This window comes from Sminthopsis crassicaudata, chromosome 6, assembly GCF_048593235.1.
Source record: "Sminthopsis crassicaudata isolate SCR6 chromosome 6, ASM4859323v1, whole genome shotgun sequence".
NCBI classification, from domain to species: Eukaryota; Metazoa; Chordata; class Mammalia; order Dasyuromorphia; family Dasyuridae; genus Sminthopsis; species Sminthopsis crassicaudata.
Genome location: NC_133622.1, coordinates 80,763,538 through 80,782,105, shown reverse-complemented (window position 1 = coordinate 80,782,105; position 18,568 = coordinate 80,763,538). Strand labels below are relative to the sequence as shown.

Sequence of the window (18,568 nt, the reverse complement as noted above, 5' to 3'; positions counted from 1 at the left end):
ATACTTAGAGAACCCCAAAGACTCTGCTAAAAAGCTATTAGAAATAATTCAGAACTTTAGCATAAAGTTGCAGGATACAAAATAATACATAAATCCTCAGCATTTTTATACATTACCAACACAATCCAAGACCAAGAGATACAAAGAGAAATTCCATTCAAAATAACTGTCAATAGTATAAACTATTTGGCAATATATCTACCAAAGGAAAGTCAGGAACTATATGAGCAAAATTACAAAACGCCACAAAAATAAAGTCAGATTTAAATAATTGGAAAGACATCCAGTGCTCCTGGATAGGTTGAGCGAATATAATTAAGATGACAATACTCCCTAAACTAATCTAGTTATTTAGTGCTATACCAATCAGACTCCCAAGAAACTATTTTAATGATCTAGAAAAAAATAACAACAGAATTCATATGGAACAACAAAAGGTCGAGAATTTCAAGGGAAGTAATGAAAAAAAAAATTAAATGAAGGTGGTCTAGCTGTACCTGATCTAGAACTATATTATAAAGCAACAGTCACCAAAATCATTTGGTATTGGCTAAGAAACAGACTAGTTGATCAGTGGAATAACTTAGGTTCACAGGGCAAGATAGTGAATAAAAATAGCAATCTAGTGTTTGACAAACCCAAAGATCCCAACTTTTGTGATAAGAATTCATTATTTGACAAAAACTCCTGGGAAAACTGGAAATTAGTATGGCAGAAACTAGGCATGGACCCACATTTAACACCACATACTAAGATAAGATCAAAATGGGTCCAAGATTTAGGCATAAAGAACGAAATCATAAATAAATTGGAGGAACAGGGGATGGTTTACCTCTCAGACTTGTGGAGGAGGAAGGAGTTTGTGTCCAAGGGAGAACTAGAGACCATTATTGATCACAAAATAGAACATTTTCATTATACCAAATTAAAAAGTCTCTGCACAAACAAAACTAATGCAAACAAGATTAGAAGGGAAGTAACAAATTGGGAAAACATTTTTACAGTTAAAGGTTCTGATAAAGGCCTCATCTCCAAAATATACAATTTGCTTTATAAGAAATCAAGCCATTCTCCAATTGATAAATGGTCAAAGGATATGAACAGACAATTTTCAGATGATGAAATTAAAACTATTTCCACTCATATGAAGGAGTGTTCCAAATCACTATTGATCAGAGAAATGCAAATTAAGACAACTCTGAGATATCACTACACACCTGTCAGATTGGCTAAGATGACAGGAACAAATAATGATGAATGTTGGAGGAGCTGTGGGAAAACTGGGACACTGATGCATTGTTGGTGGAGTTGTGAAAGAATCTAACCATTCTGGAGAGCAATCTGTAATTATGCCCAAAAAGTTGTGAAAATGTGCATACCCTTTGACCCAACAGTGTTACTACTGGGCTTATATCCCAGGGAAATACTAAAGAAGGGAAAGGGACCTATATGTGCCAAAATGTTTGTGGCAGCCCATTTTTGTGATAGCTAGAAAATGGAAAATGAATGGATGTCCATCAACTGGAAAACAGTTGGATAAATTATGGTATATCAATGTCATGGAATACTATTGTTCTGTAAGAAATGACCAACAGGAGGAATATGGAGAGGCTTGGAGAGACTTACATCAACTGATGCTGAGTGAAATGAGCAGAAGTAGGAGATCATTATACATTTCAACAATGATACTGTATGAGGATGTATTCTGATGGAAGTGGATATCTTCAACATAGAGAAGAGCTAATCCAATTCGAATTGATCAGTGATGGACAGAATGAGCTATACCCAGAAAAGGAACACTGGGTAAAACTGTGAGCATATTTTTTTTTTCTTCCCAGATTATTTTTACCTTCCGAATACAATTCTTCCTTTGCTCAACAACAACAAAATTCGGTTCTGCACATATATATTGTACCTAGGATATACTATAAGATATTTAATATGTAGGGGAATGCCTGCCATCTAGGGGAGGGGATGGACGGAAGGAGGGGAAAAACTCGGAACAGAAGAGAGTACAAGGGATAATGTAAAAAAAAAATTACCTATGCATATGTACTGTCAAAAAATGTTCTAATTATGAAATTAATAAAATTTTTTAAAATGCCATTTCTCCCCAATGATGGGTGTCAGTATTCTTTATTCTTGTTCCAATTATAAATTGTCCTAATTACCATAATCTGTCTTCTTAGAATCTATCATGTTTGGACTGACTACATATTTTAACTACTTATTAACCAGAAAACTCTGAAAATAACCACAGAAATCCACCCAGAAAATCTCATTATAAGCACATACATATGTTTGCATCATGCATACATGTATACCTTTGGCAATATCCAGCATGAAATAGGAAACAAAGAAGACATAAAGAAATAAAGAGATTGAGAAGCATAGGAAAACTGAGAGCTTCCTAGAACTTTCTTTGAGTCAGACATTTACCACAAGAATTAATCATTTAAGTTTATCTTTGCTAATTCTCAGAATTTTTAGATGTATCTATATGATATAGGACCCTCTTTTTTGCCATGACAAAGAAGCAGAGTTTGACCAGGGCTAGCAATCAAAAGGAAGAATAGAAAGAAAAATGACCCACATGTGCAAAAATGTTTGTGGTAGCCCTTTTTGTAGGGGCAAGGACTGGAAACTGAGTGGATACAAATCAGTTAAAGAAACAATCAGCAGGGTGATTTCAGAAAAGCCTGAAAGACATGAACCGATGCTAAGTGGAGTGACCAGAACCAGTAGAATATTGTACACAGTAACAACAAGATTATGTAATGATTAACTGTGATAGATTTGGTTCCTCTCAACAGTGTGGAGATTCAAGACAATTGTAATAAACTTGAGATGGAAAATGCCATTCATATCCAGAAAGAAAACTATGGAGACTGAATGTGGATTGAAGCACTGCATTTTCATCTTTGTTTGTTTGTTTGTTTTCTTTCTTGTGTTTTTTTCCCTTTTGTTGTGATTTTTCTGGCACAATTATGATAAATATGGAAATACGATTAAAACAATTGCAGATATTTAACCTATATCACATTGCTTGCTTTATCAGGAGCAAGGGAGGTAAAAGAAGAGGAAGAAAAATTTAGAGTACAAAGTCTTATAAAAATGTTGAAAACAATATCTTTACATATATTTGGAAAATAAAATACTATTGAAATTTTTTTAAAAAAGGAATAAAGGAAAAAGAGTTGGAGTTCTGAGAGCACTAGTTTTGGGGAAATAGAGAATTTACTAAGGAGTCAACAAACCATAAAAATCCATAAGGTCTCAGATGAGGTTAGATAACATGTTTAATATATTTGTGAGATATTAAATGTCAAAAGTATATAAACATTGATAACCAGTATTTAAAAAGAGAAGGAAGAAGTAGCAGTAGAAGGAAGAAGCAAACATGATATGGGAAAAAAATTATGTTTTTAGTTGTTGAGTTACTAAGTATGACAAATGATCAGAAATAACATCGGATGCAACTGAGCAGACATTGCTTTGAATTATTATGGAATGGAATTGTGGGTCACTTTTCCAATAGCAATAAAGAAATGAGGAAGAGCAATCAATGACCCAAACAGCCCATCTGATGAGCCATCCATACTGGGAAATATCAGGAGGATAATGTCCCAGCCAGACACAGAGTGGTAAGTGAGGAAAAGTGGCTATAGAATTAGTGTCCTGGATTTTGAATTTCTTCCAATGACTGGCCATTAATCTTCTGAGAGTGAGAGAGGGGAATGTCAGTGCTTGCTAATAGGCATTTGCTTGCTACTAATATGAACAATTTATTGGGGTGATCTAAGTCTAAGTACCTAAACTGTGCTGCTGGAAATCCTGAATTCCAGATATGCCTATAGTCTATTCAAAGATGACTGGTTTGGGAATAATTGCAATTGGTACAGCTTTTGAAGTAATGGCATTAATATATTTCATTTTTTTATTACTCTGGCTTATGTGGTAATGATCACAGTACTCCTCCATTGAAGCTATGCTTATGTGACAACTTCCATTAAGATAAATTTAAGTTACTGGGATTCACTACTATACAACAAGGGTGAGAGGAGAGCATAATTTTCCCTATCAAATAGGGGCTAAATCAAGAAATTATTTGACTTAATCCAAACACAGTTCATATTATTATAATAATGTTGTAGGAACAATATCAATTTGGCATAATTTAGGTTGGTCTCATTTTATAAAAGCAAATAGGCTTTCCTCAATATTTGGCTCCTTCAGAAGACTAAGGTTTGAACCATTGGAAAAGCTCTCCTGTTTTCTGAAACACAAAGAGCCCAAACTACAAGAAGCTGGTGATCCTGAGGTTTGACAGAGTACTTCACTGCCTTGTTCAACTTCCTTCTGATCCAGAGTAGTTTCCCCAATGAATGAAGAAATAGAAGGAATTAGTACCTGTTTTTAGTAAATTAAATGTTTTTAATTTCTATTGCTCTTAATTTCATTTTCCTTCTGAATTATATGGTCAACTCATGGTTTGTTATTTTCCTTAACTAAAAGGTGAATCACTGAACAGCTTGAGCTAAAGCAAGCCCCAAACAAATGAGAAGAGTTACTCACCAAAAAAAGACTCATTTAGGAGATAAAGTCAGCCCAATCTCTGACAGCTTAGTGTTTCCCTATAGTATCCTCTAGTGTTAGGTAGTCTACCAGGGTTACCATAGCCCGGTTATCATAATGGAATAGATTCATGCCAGTACCTGCTAGTGGTTATAATTAAAATACATAAAATATTTCTTTGAGATCTTCAATGGCTATGTGCCAGAATAAAATACCCTTCAAATATAAAGTTATAAGAATATCTTATAAACATGAATGAAAATATCGTACAAGTTTCCAGTTATGAAGGAAAAAAGGAAAATACACGAACTATGATATAATATGTAAGCAGTAATTTTTCTAAATCAACTATTTCCAGAAATTTATGAGTTGCCAGAAGGTCTTTTGGAAAATACAATGAAATGGAAAATGAAGATGAATGGAACTAGTAACATGACAAGAATAAAGACCAGGGGTAGTCTTGATTTTAATTGGGAAAGGATATGCTTGTTAATTTTCTTGCATAATAGTAAGTTGCTGAATAAATGTTGTGTTCAAAAGCTTTTAGTGAAGCATCCTAACTATGACTAAGATAACGTTTAAAAAAAGATTCATTCTTTTAAAAAATCTTTCAAGTAGTATTTAATAAATATAACAAAGTATAATTTTATGCAAAATATACCTCAATGCTTAAAACTTTTTTGAGAATTTTTTTCTCTCCCTTTGCTAATAGTAGCTGTGATGACGGGGATATTGTAGACCTCTTCCTTTTCCTAGTTAAATTTTATTAGTCTCTGAATTTTAAAAGGTTTTTATTCTATAAGGTTTAGAGATTAGGTGTATTTGTTATGGTGACATCTGTTTAAGAGGTTGTCCTTATGTTTTTGTATGGATCAGCATTATATTTGCTGCAGTTTAGGCAACCTGTGAGTATGTTACAGTTCTAAAACAGTGTAGCAATAGAGTTCTCAAGGAGTTTTATCATCTATCAGTGCATAAAAATAGAAAACTTCTAAAGGAAAATCCTGGAAACCAGACGTTGTTTTGCTAGGTATCTGAAATAGCCTAAATTCCTTTTTCAGTTTGTACTGCAAAGTTTTTGTTTGTTTTGTTTTATGGTGCAATGATTTCATTATTTTCTTTACTCTTTCCACTATTTCCTTACATAATTTTCAATGAACAATCCTTCTATAATTTCTCATGGCAATGACCCACTCTAAATTGCTACCATGAACCCCTATGTTTCTATAAACAAATTAACTTAACTTAAACATATATTTGATGCCTCTTTTTTGACACGTTGTTTACTTAGGTAATATCATTCCTTTCTGTTCCACCCTTGTCATAGCTATCCATGCAGAGATAAATCACTTTTATTTACATTAGAACAAATAATGTATTTCTACTTTCAGCCTCAACTAATGCTCCATGAGGTAAAAATTATTTTTGTAGGTTTCTGACAAATTTCCTGTAGGTTTCTGACCTGTTCAGCCATGTGTTTTTAGAATGTCCATCAATTCTCTTACTCTTTTTTTGTTGAAGAAGTCTTAATCTTTCAGTCATTGCCTTAGCATAATAATACAAAATATTTTAAAATACCATTTGAAAATGCTTAGGATACAGGCTTAAATAGATCATAGGCTTTGCTTCATTAATACTGTATGGGTTTTAGTTGGGACACTTGACAAATTCATAATGGTCAGTTTTATAGTTTCAAAAGTTCATATTAATTGGTATTGAATAAGGGTTGCTTTGAATGTGTTCTTCCCTTTGAGTTTTTATTTTAAGATTTCCCTGTCTCAACACACTGAGTTACTCTTAGATAGCTACATTCTCAATGTGTCTTGCCTAGTTAACTAAGGTATTTGTAAGTATCACCCTCATCCATGAGCTAAATTTAATCTCTTGATTTGTTAGAATCCTTCATTCTTCATTTTCCTTTATAATAAGAATTTTGCACTTATAGAATTTAAGTGCATTAGGATGTCATTTGAGAAAAATTCCATGAAATAAAGATGGAAAAATTCTATTATTAACATTGTTTTCTTGGTAGAACCATGCTGCTTGATGGCATCTAAGTACATCAAGTAATTAATAGGATGTTTTCCTTTGACTTTCCTTGCAATTTGGAAGTTAGAAGAATTCTCTTAATGATGAATTTAAGCCTCAGCAGAAAAATAAAGAACTTAAATGGATTACTAAAAATGTCATATTTTAGATCAATTATTTTTGGCATTATTATATTATTGGTGTGTTTTGAAATAGAGAGCAACTTTCCATATAGATATCTAATCATGTAGAGCTCTCTCCTTGCTGGGATTTAGTTTATTTATTCACAGTACAGGAATTAGCCAGAGAATCATAACTGAGTCAAAAGCTGTGGAATAATCTCCAAAGGCAGGATAAATGTCACTGTAACTTTGGCCAGCTTGCTTAATTAGCAAAGAGATAAATAGTTAACTTTTAATCCTTAGGACTTTTAGACATCTACTTTTTTGCTCTAAAGCCAACATATTTTGTTGTTAGTATTTATAAATGTTTTAGGTGATATAAACTGTGATGTAACATGCTAATTGACCTATTTCAGGAGTTGCTAGTTTCCACTTCCCCTTCTAAGAGACACATGAGACCTTATTTTAAGATAGAGAAGGTTAGGGGCAGCTAGGTGATACAGTGGATAACTGTACTAGCCCTGAAATCAGAAGGACCTGAGTTCAAATCTGATTTCAGGCACTTAACACTTCCTAGCTGTTTGACCCTGGGCAAGTCACTTAATAACTTACTCGCAATTGGCTCAGCATATATATATATATATATATATATATATATATATATATATATATATATAATATGTGTGTATGTGGCATACATATTATATATATATTATATATATATTATTTTATAAAATTTATTTCATAAAATATATATATATAATTAAATTATTTTATAAAATATATATAATCAAATCATTTATAAAACTGTATATGAACAATTTTAAACAGGTAAAGAAATAGCTTATTTACTGGAAATTGGAAAGAAGGAAATTTGACGAAGCATAGTATCAGAGATGCACATACACAAAAAAGGATATTTTGAAGATTATAGTCAATCATTTCATGTATATGCAATTATCTTTTAAATGAAGAGAGTTAAAATTTTAAAAGTGAGAAATTATATATATTTATAGATGAAGCTATGCTTTTGAAAGAACAATTTTTTTTGGGACATTTATCTTTCAAATGAAAGTTTAGTCCATGAGATACTCTTATTTAGTAAGGGAACTGAAGGGAAAAAAAATCTGAGAAAAATTAAAGAAGGTTAAAAGCTACTTTATACGAGCCAAAGCAACCAGCTAATAGAAAGCTTCTGCTAAGAAGTTCCTTTTTTTTTTTTTTTTTTTTTTTTTTTTTCCTGGAGAATGACAACTGATTTCACTGGCCAAGATTTTCACTGTCTTTTGGCATCACCTAATATTGGAAAGAGAAGCTTTTTGTAAGTGCCTTTTGCTGTCTGATGCTACCTCTAGTTTGATTGAGAAGAAAAAAGCTAAGATTGTAATATAGACTTTACATTTGCTTTTTATCCTGGTGAGTTGGCTAGGTTTATTTATCTTTCTTAAAGTGTCATTCTGAGTTCTCTTTCTGTAATCTCCATTCTAAGTGGGTAATGCTACATCAAGATGAGTGAATAACTGGCTAGTCAGGTCTGTATGGTCTAGAGATAGTCTCTCTGATGATTTTGCATTTCTCTGATTCAAAGGAAACTGCTATAAACATGAAGAAAATATGGACAGTTTTGAACACAATATGTAGTATTTATTATATAGGCTTTCTGGAAATGGAATTTATTGTTTTATATTTTAAATCCTCTCATGATTCTGCTGTGCATGTGGTAATTTTTTTTCTTTTCCTATTTTGTATTTAAGTTTAAATAAATAGATAAAGAAATAAAGAAAAAGTATATCATATTCTGTCCTTACAACAATATTGAAAGGTAAGTATTATTATACTCATTTTAGAGATGAGGAAACTGAGGTAGGCAGAAATTAATTGATTTGCCTTCCTTCCTTCCTTCTTTCCTTCCTATTCTCTGAAACATGGGAAGATGACCATGGGAGGAAATGATGATATACAAACAAGATACATGAAATAGAGAATTACTTTTTAACTGATATAGAATAAAGTAAAGAAAAACTGAAGGAAAAAGCAGGTATAATCACTTCAATAATCTAAACAAAAAAGTTAAAGGTTAATTATGACCAGTTTTAACCTCAGAGAAAAGACATGGAATTATCTTCTTCCTTGAGGCAGAAAAGTGGGAGATTATAGGTACAAAATTGCATAAAGGTAACAATAACTTGGTTGTTCTGCTTAACTCTTTTCTTTTGTTCCAAGAAAGCGTTCATTTGAGATATGTGGCAGGACACTCTCAGAAGTTACTAAAAGGGAATCAATAGAGCTAACATAAAAGCAAAAACAATCATTATACTCTCAATAAATAATAATAGTTTTTGTCACCTTTCATATTACATATTAAGTTTAAGAAAATATTTCCTTAGAATTATTCTATGATATTGATACAACAAATATTATTTTTATTTGACAAATAAGCAATCTGGGGTTCAAAAGAAACGGAATGATTTGTCTGCCTCGGTCACATAGTTAGTAGACTGTCAAAAGAGGGACTCTAATCTAGGACTTCCTGATTAATTAGCTCAATTGGTCTTTCTACCACAGCATGGTTACCCTAATAATTTAGGGTTTTGTCTTATTTTTTTTTCTCCTTCAGGACAAAAAGGTTAATATTGAATAAATGTTAAAATTGTTTAAAGTATTGGACCACTAGGGGTCACTAAGTGACTTTAGCAAAAAGCTAACATTCACTTCAATCTTCTTAAAGAGAATAAAAGAAAAGTAAATTCTATGTAGCTTATTTTAAAGACAGATGTTATATTCATAATAATTTTAATTCTTTAAGGTAGAATGATGGATGGTTCAGTTATTTCATATGTAAAAGGAAACAAGTACAATTTCTTTACAATTTGATTTTGTTTCCATTGAGGCAAAGGATGGTGCTTCATCGCAAAACAGAAATAAAAGTCTGTTCCCATTCATCAAAAAGATAACTGAACATGTGACATTCAACCTATTAAAATTCCAAGAACTGAAGTGAGATAATGTAAGAATCATCAACTTGGAAAGGTCTGGGAGATCAGGTGCACAATTTTATACATGAGGAAAGAAAGGCCCTAAGTTACTTGTCTACTTGTCTAAGTAGCTGGCAACCTCAAGGGCTGATATTCAAACACAGGTTTTCTTAATCATTCCACAAAGTTACAAAATTACATCAAAATCACTTGAGACATTTATTCTATATATTTTTTTTCTCAAATCATCCATATAATGACATCTGATCAAACTTGAAATACTTTGATATACTTGATATATACTTTGATATACTTGAAATACTTTGATAAATTTGAAATACTTTAAGGTACACTGTTCTATGACCATTCTCTTAGTGCATTCTGTGCCAAAATGGTTTCTAAGTATTTAGTTGCAGCTGTTAAAAATTTGGACAATTGACAGAACTCTTGCAGAGTTCAGAAAATGGTTTACTCTCTCCTAAATTGAGATGCATTTGCTATCTTTTAAGCATCACTTCTTATTTCAATCAAAGACATCTATGTACCATAGAAGAAGAGCCCACTTAAATCCACCCAGGTTAGTTTAGTTTGCTGACCTGTAGAATGCCGGGCTTGGAAGCCTTTTCTTTGTACTGACGCATCAGAAACAAAGCGAAGGAACATCTTATTTCCAGTTGCTACCAGGGGATCTGGCATCTTATTGCCACACAGACGACCCAGAATTGGTGATTTTTCTGTTTCCCCATCAAACACTTCCAAGTGATCATAAGCACATTCCTGATGCTGTTCAATCTCAAACTCACTGAAAGCCTGTCAAAAATAGAAAAAAAAATTCTCTAAATTATAGCAAGAATAAAAAAGTACATAATTTCTTCAAAACAAAAAAGGAGATATCACATTTAAAAGAGAGAAGGTTGCTATGAATGAATAACTTTTTGTAATATTACCCTACACTGAAGTTCCAGTGTGTATTGCTTAACCATGGGTGACTTAGGGGGCAAATTCTAGAAGATCCTACTAACTTTGAAAAGTAAAAGTATATAGGTAGACTATACATTTGTCCCATGAACACTTGCTTTATTATATCCTAGAGGTTCCTCACTAGGTTGCCCCTAGGTTAATGAAATGTTAAGCTACAACAACTGACAAGATGTTCTACACCTGTTTGGTTTTAAAAGCCTTTCACAACCTGGCCGGAACCTATCTTTTCAGCCTTGTTATATATTATTCTCCCCTTTTGCCTTCATGTTGCTCTTCACACATGGATTCTACCTCCCATCTTTGTTCTTTTATCTTTCCCTATGACCTCCCACCTCATTCCCCAATTCTGGTAACTTTTAGGATCAAAAAAAATAAAGAGATAATGAAATATTAGCATCAGAAGTAATTTTTATTTTCTAATGGTTGCCATATTTTACAAGTGATATAGGGAAATCTGGGACAGTGGAGCAAACAATAACTGCTGATACATAAATACGTCCTACAAATATATATTTAATAACCTACCTGAAGCAGAGGCTAACTGAACCAGCTGAAAGATCTGGTGGTTATGATTTGCAATATTATGCTATATAAGTGGAAACACAATTTATGGTTTTCTCATAACTATATCCTTAGAGGCATATTAATTTCTACTTGTTGGTCATAACAACCAGGTATTTTCATTGGTCTGGTTCTATTATCATTGTGTAAGAACAGGTATCTGTAACATTGACTATATATCAGTCTCTAAGGAGAGATTAACAAAAGGTCATAGGAACATAATTTCATAATTGGAAAAGATCTTAGAAGTATGTAAATCCAACTCTCTCACTTTACAAATGAAGCAACTGGGGCACAGAGAAATTAAATAACTTGCCTGCTGAATTAGTCAACTAGCTAACAATTGAGAGTGAATTTGAAAAGTTTTATTGCCATTCATAATATCTGTATTAAATTATATCAAGCACATTTGGCCACATATAGGGCTGAATTTCTTCCCTATGAGAATGATTCAATACTGGAGGAGTTTGTCAAGTCTGCACAGGATAAACATGATTCACTGTCATAGTTGATTGTGGATGGCCAGCCTTTGACCCATTGATCTGCTAAATCTCATTTCTTCTTCCTGATTAAGGAGAAATTGTAATCTCCTAATTCATAGAAGAATGGGGGTGGGGGAAGCTCACTGATTTTGCAAAGCACTTTCAATAAGTAAATGTTGGAATTGAGATGAGAACTCACAGTCCCTGCATTTGTAGCCTGTTGATTAGCCCACTTAACTCCAAAAGAATGATATAAAGGGTCATTTCTCTCTCCTAATGAAATGCAGGATCTCTGGAATGAATCATAACATCTGTTTAACAGTGCATAGCAACACAGCATAACAGTGTAGGTCAAGCTGGCAAGTGAGGTGGCAGGCAGATATTTGGTCTAGATCCAACTGGCCCAAGGTTTTTTTTTTTTTTTAATCATATTACTAATGGAATTGGACCAAATTTACAAGAGCTAAATCAGATGAGATTCCTTTAACAAACCGATTTCAAGGTATATAAATAACTCATTTTCCCATAGACACCAGTGGATTTTTCTTCTGGAAGAAGAAAAGGACATTTTTAGTTGTGCAACCAAAATTAGTAGCTGCCCCCACTCTCTAACTAGCCTCACCTACAGTTGTACCACACACATGCAAAAGCCTTACCCATCTGCTATAAAGAGAGTGTTACTTTTAGGATGTTATCCATTGCCACATACCAATGTGTTGAAGGCAAACAAAAAAAGAAGAAATGAAGAGCAAAGTGCTGCAATATTCAATTAAAAGGTCCAATTTCATTTTGTCCAAAAGGAATCCCTTCCAGGGCACAGATGAGCAAATAAGAGTAACAAAAGCCAAATCATCCATGGACTGGAACTATTACAAACTTGCCAGAAACCATAAGTCTAAAAGAACCCAAAAGGGAATCCCACTAGGGTTCAAGACAGGTGGAGTAATTGAATGGAAATCCTTGCCAGGCTAGTCCTTAGGGTGTTCTTCCATGAAATAAAATAACAATATATGACTTTATTACAAACCATAGCTTTGTCCAAAAATCCCTTCATCCAAATGATGAAAAAGTCATTGGTAGACTAATCGAACTGCTACTTTCACTAAATATTATTGGATGTTGCAATTATCAACATAAGAAAAAAATAGGAATGGGTGTAAATAATAATGATTCGAACATAGTCCAATCATTGCCAAATTCGCCAGGCAGTAGAAATCCATCATGTTATCTTAAAGCAAGCTATCCCCCATACCTGGCATTCTCTCCCTCTTCACTTCAGCCTCTGTAAAATCCTTGATCCCGTCAAGGTTCAAACCAAAAGTCACCTCCTAAATAACAATTTCCCCAATGCTCCTAGGTGTTAGTATTTCCTTAGCCATGAAATTATTTTGTATCTATTTTGTACATATCGATTTTCCATTGTAGAATATAAGCTCCTTCAAGTCAATAATTGCAACAATTCAGTGTTTGTGTTCCTGCTACCTCATACAGTCTCTAGAAAATATTGAAATATATTTTCTGAATTCAATTCATTTCAACTTAGTTTAGCCCCACAACTTTTCCCCTTCAATCTCTAAATACCTCATTTCAGGTTTTAGCTGAATTCTTATTATCTCTACTGGCACTTTTAAGCCAAAAAAGAAGGGGGTTCTCTTGTTAGGGGTATTTCAGTTTTCTGAAACTAAAAGTTCGTCCATTCTAGTGATTTTATTTGTGAAATATTAGGATTACTGAACTATGTTTTAGCAAGACCAAGAAAAATCTCTGAGGATAATAGCCCTCGGCTCTAGTCAGAAATCCTTGTACATTTCCCACAAGGCAGGCTAAAAGATTAAGAAGTTAAACTCAAAAGAAATAACACTAAACTTCAGTCACAGACTGAGGAAATAATAACTGTATGTTGCTGTCTGGAACACCCAAGCAAGGCTAATCGGATTCTTCATGGCAGCCAGCCAAGTTTCATTGGGACAGTACTTTATACTAACAGCTGTCCTTGAAGAAATGCCTGTACGTAAAATACTGACACTTAGGTTAATAGGAAACATTACAAAAAATAACTATTTTTATTCACAAAAGGCCTGAGGAAAATGATAGTACTAGATGGGGAAATTTGTTGCATTTGGATTAAAGATAAAGTGGCTGATATGCCTCAACCCCAGTCCCATAAGCAGCTGAACAACATTCTCCTGTTCTTAAGTTCTAGTCTCTCTGTCTCTGCTTCATATTCCTTATAAAAAGTCATGTAGTTTAGATGTTTCTCTCAAATTATAAGAGTTTGGAGTGTGATGCACAGGTAAGTATATATTGAATGAGGTTTGCTTTTTACATTTGTGAATGTCACACATGTATAAGAAAGTAAAGTTGAACTATAGTGGAGGTGACAGATATTCATCAGTGTACTTTCTCAGAGATGGTTTCACACTATCAATCAAACATACATTTAACAAAAAGTCACTATGCCCTAATAGGAAAAGGATTACAAATCAAAAAAATAAAATGAAATGAAATGAACAAGACTATGTCTTCATTCTAACAGGGGTATGTATGACAACTTGTGAATAAAAAGGCATATACAAGATATATACAAGAAAGTGAGGATTCTAGGATGATAGATGAGTAAGTCAGGAAACTTGCAGCTCTCCAAATTTCCTCAAAAAAAGCAATGTCTTACAGCTGCAGAAATAAACTTAGGGCAAAGCACTTGTCCTTCTAAGACAATATGAGAAGACCCCACAAAAGGCCAGACCTCCAGAGGCAGAGATTCAGCATATTCTATAGAATTAAGAAACAATAAGTCCTTGGGGCAGCTGGATTGCTAGGCATGCTTAATTTTAATAACTGTCACCTCACAAATAGTTTTGGGGTCTGATGGCTGAGAATGAGAAGATTGAAGGATCTTAGAGTGTTGAGGGATGTCAAGGATAGCTATATATAGGACACCTACAAGGCTGCAGCTGTGGGGTTGAAGGAGCTAGTAAACAAATAATGAAGGCAGTAGCAAAGGGCAAGGATCTTGTTGTCTGTGGACATTTTCAGGAGAGTAGTCTCTGGCTTCAGTTCAAGGGACAGTTGTAGTTTGCAGCCATGGGAAGGACTGCAGGGAACAAAATCATTTGCAGAACAGTATGGTTAGGGGCCATAGTTATGGCTTAAGAGTGGAAAGGAGAGCCCAATTTTGGACTTTGAGATCGACCTCAGAAAACTAAAGTAAAAAGGACTGGAGACTTATGCATTTTCCCCTATACCTCAGAACTAAAATTTGATTACACTAAAAGCTATTAAAAACAAAATAATATGAGTGAGACAGAATCAAGCAGGGAATCACCAAATCCTCCAAATACCTTTAAATTATGAGTCAAAACAAATTTTAAAGAGGCAGAACACACACAAAATATGGAGCAAATAATTTTCCAACCCAAGACAACTTGTAAAGTTGGCAGGAAAGGTTTGTTGCACTAAAAGCGAGAGAGAAGCACACACAATTGAATGGAGGTTTTGTCATCACAGATTAGGCTCCAGCAAAACAGGAGCAGGCTTCAGGAATTGACTGAATTTGTGGCAGCAGTGGCAGTTTCCACACCTCACAGTCCACAGATGGTAAGAGGATTGGCCAGAAGGAGATTTACAGAGGGCCCTTTGCTGACACTAGGGGGAGAACTCTGTTGCATTGCCTATACTTGGATATGGGTTGCAGTGAAAGGATGACCACAAGCAGAGCAGAGATTATGGCCACAGGGAAGCACAGGCTATATTATATACTATAGTTTTAGGTCATTAAAAATAACTAAGCAATATAAACTACCTGAGCATATACCTGTTGAAACACAAAGCGGAACCCTATGAACATAAACATAAAACACTTTGTATACAAATAAACTCAGATATAAATAAATGAATATTTATTGTTCATGGGTAGGTAGAGCCAATATAATTTTAAGTAAAAATTTTATCTAACTAATCTATTTCTTTAAAGTCATTCCAATTAAATTACTAAAAACACATTTTACTGGATTAGAAAAAATAATAAAAAATTCATTTGAAAGAACAAAAGACCATGAACTTTAAAGATACCAGGGGGAAAATATGTAAAGTAGATTAGGCAGTATCAGACCTTAAAGTAAATTATAAAGTGAGAATATTGTTGAAGTGCAAAACAGATAATTTCAGTTAATTTCAATTGAATTTTTTTTGTATAAATAAAACATATGCAGCCAAGAATAGAAAAAATGCAGAAAATTGGGAGGGATTTTTCATAGACACTCTCCAAGATAGGATGTGATTGGGTTGGTATATATTATTGTGCTGTAGGAAAATATGAGCTGGCTGATTTAGAAAATATGGAAATATTTGGATTTGGAAGATGCTGCCCAGTTTCAGAGAAACATTTGACAACTTGAAATAAGCATAATATGGTCTTACTTATGTATTGTAAATGTGTATAGATATATACGTTTATAATAATTTATATCTATATTACATATGTATCTTTATGTGTGTGTGTGCTTAATATGTTTAATTGTACCCTTCTTTAGGGGAGGAGGAGAAAGGAGGATAATAAAATAAAAAGTGCACAACAGAGGACAAAAATATTAGTAAGGAAGCAAAAAGAAATAGGGCAATTTTGAAAACAATGTGTAATCTTCATTATGTAGATTTTCTTGAAATGGAAATTTATTATTTTATGCTGAATTCTCTCATGTTCAGCTGTGTAGATGGCAATTTATTTTCTTTTCTCATTTTGTATATGCTTAAAATAAAATTTTAAAATTCACCACACCCACATCCACACCCCCCCACACCCACCCCCCCACACACATACAGATTACATGAGAGTCTTAGGGGTTAAGATTGAAGGTTCTAATACCTAGATAGAGGAAAAGGGGCAGGAAAGACTTCTAGAAAATGGTTGCCTATGATACTACATCTTTGAAATCATATAAAAGCAATATACTTAGCATGATGATTAAAGGGACATGATGTAAATTAAAGCAACATTTTAAGTACACACAAGTGAATCAGTCTTAAGTTTCACTTGCATGTCATGTCTTCAACTCCCATGATGAAATGATTATTTGGTTCCTTTGTTTCAATATTTAGAGAGATATTCAGAGAGTAAGTAAACTACAACTACAGCATCTTAAAGCAATGTGTATCAACTTTAAATAAATAAATGAGCATAATCAAATAAACAAACAAATAATTAAAGAAAAAAAGAAAAATTGTATTGATAGAAAAAATTTCCATACAGACAATGTCCACACAAACTCAAATTTTAGATGATTTAACAGGCCCTTTTCAATGCCAGGATTCTATGAACGTGAAAGGCAAACTAGGAAAAATCTATACAAGAATTGTACTCACTATTCAATTCTTATGGCCATTCTTTTGAGCTTTGAAAATATAATGGAAATAAAAATTAGCAAAATAGGAATGCTATTTGATAAGAACATACAGAATGCTAAATTGTTATTTTATTATAAAGTTATAATACGTGTCAATGCAATATTTTAAATATTTTTTTTCCATTACCAAGTGCTGGATTTTAAGCGCTACTGATTTTCCATTTCTATATTATTTCATAAAACTCATCTAGTGCCTAATTTTTTTATATTTACATTACACATTTAAAATGCTTACACTCTGTTCCCGAGATTGCACTGACCACAAAGCCTATGGAATTGTAAATTAAATTAGCATTATTAGATATAGGTGATTATCAGTGCTTTGTGATTTGGAAATACTCTTCCCCCTCAAAAAAATATAACAATTTAACTATTTAAGTGCAGGCATAATAGAAACAAGGATTCATGATCTTTGTGGCCATCTTACTATCATATGACCAGACAACTGACAATGATATGAACATGCTGTTGGTACTTATGTGAGTACAATTAGCAATTTTCAAATAAATTTCCCCACAAAATGCCTCGTGCAAAAACTTATGTCTTCAGGGAAATTTCTTATGCCAAATATTTGGATTTTCTAATCTAGGTTGAAATAGTCTCTATACAATAAAAGAAACATTAAGATTGATACAATTTTGTAGCTAGTCTACAAAAAGATGACAGCAGAGGGAGCCACTGACTGGGTCTCCTGTCTAGCTGTCATTGATCTTGTATTCCTCCCTATGTATCTAGCTAATTAAAGGATTCTGGTTTTGTTTAAAAGATAAAATTAAGCATTATCTGATGATGATGATGATGGACAGGTAGAAGATGATCAGATGAAATACTGTCCTTTTTAGAACCTAATCTTTGATTTTCAGTAATATCTACATAAAATATTCCAAGACATCAACCAGTCAAATCAATCCCTGGAATTTATAAAACTTAGGTCCTAGGCCTTGCTTAATAGCCAGAGAATAATTTCTTTTAACTGTATTATAATTTATTTTATTTCTCTGCCATCAAGTATATATATATATATATGTATATATGTATATATGTGAAATATATACATTTGTTCCATGAATATATTATTTGCACACATGTCTACAATATACTTCATGAAATGGAAAGTGTTTGTACACCTAAATATAAATCTAATGATATTATTGTTAGACATGAAATATGACTTTACTGAAAACATTAATGGAGACAAGATGGGGAGTAAAGTCAGGCACTCTTTGAACTCTCCCCCAAACCCCTCTGAATACATTCAAATAATGACCCTAAACAAATTCAAGAGAGACAGAACTCACAAAAAAGTGAAACAATTTTTCAGGCCAAGATAACAGCAATGGCTTCTGGAGCTCTCAGCCCACAAATGACAAGGGGAATTGAACAACCGATCACAAGGAGATTACTGGGTTCTCTTTGCTAGCATTGAGGCCAGACTCTGTTGC

The 18,568-nt window shown here is 33.3% G+C and overlaps 1 protein-coding gene across 1 annotated transcript in view; it reads right to left on the bottom strand.

Moving 5' to 3' along the window:
- The window catches only part of TLL1 (tolloid like 1), a 142,634-nt gene that overhangs the window by 15,139 nt on the left and 108,927 nt on the right, over positions 1-18,568 (bottom strand). Inside the window, 1 exon segment of the mRNA XM_074276715.1 lies at positions 10,297-10,510. Within this exon segment, the coding sequence (XP_074132816.1) occupies positions 10,297-10,510 (214 nt within the window).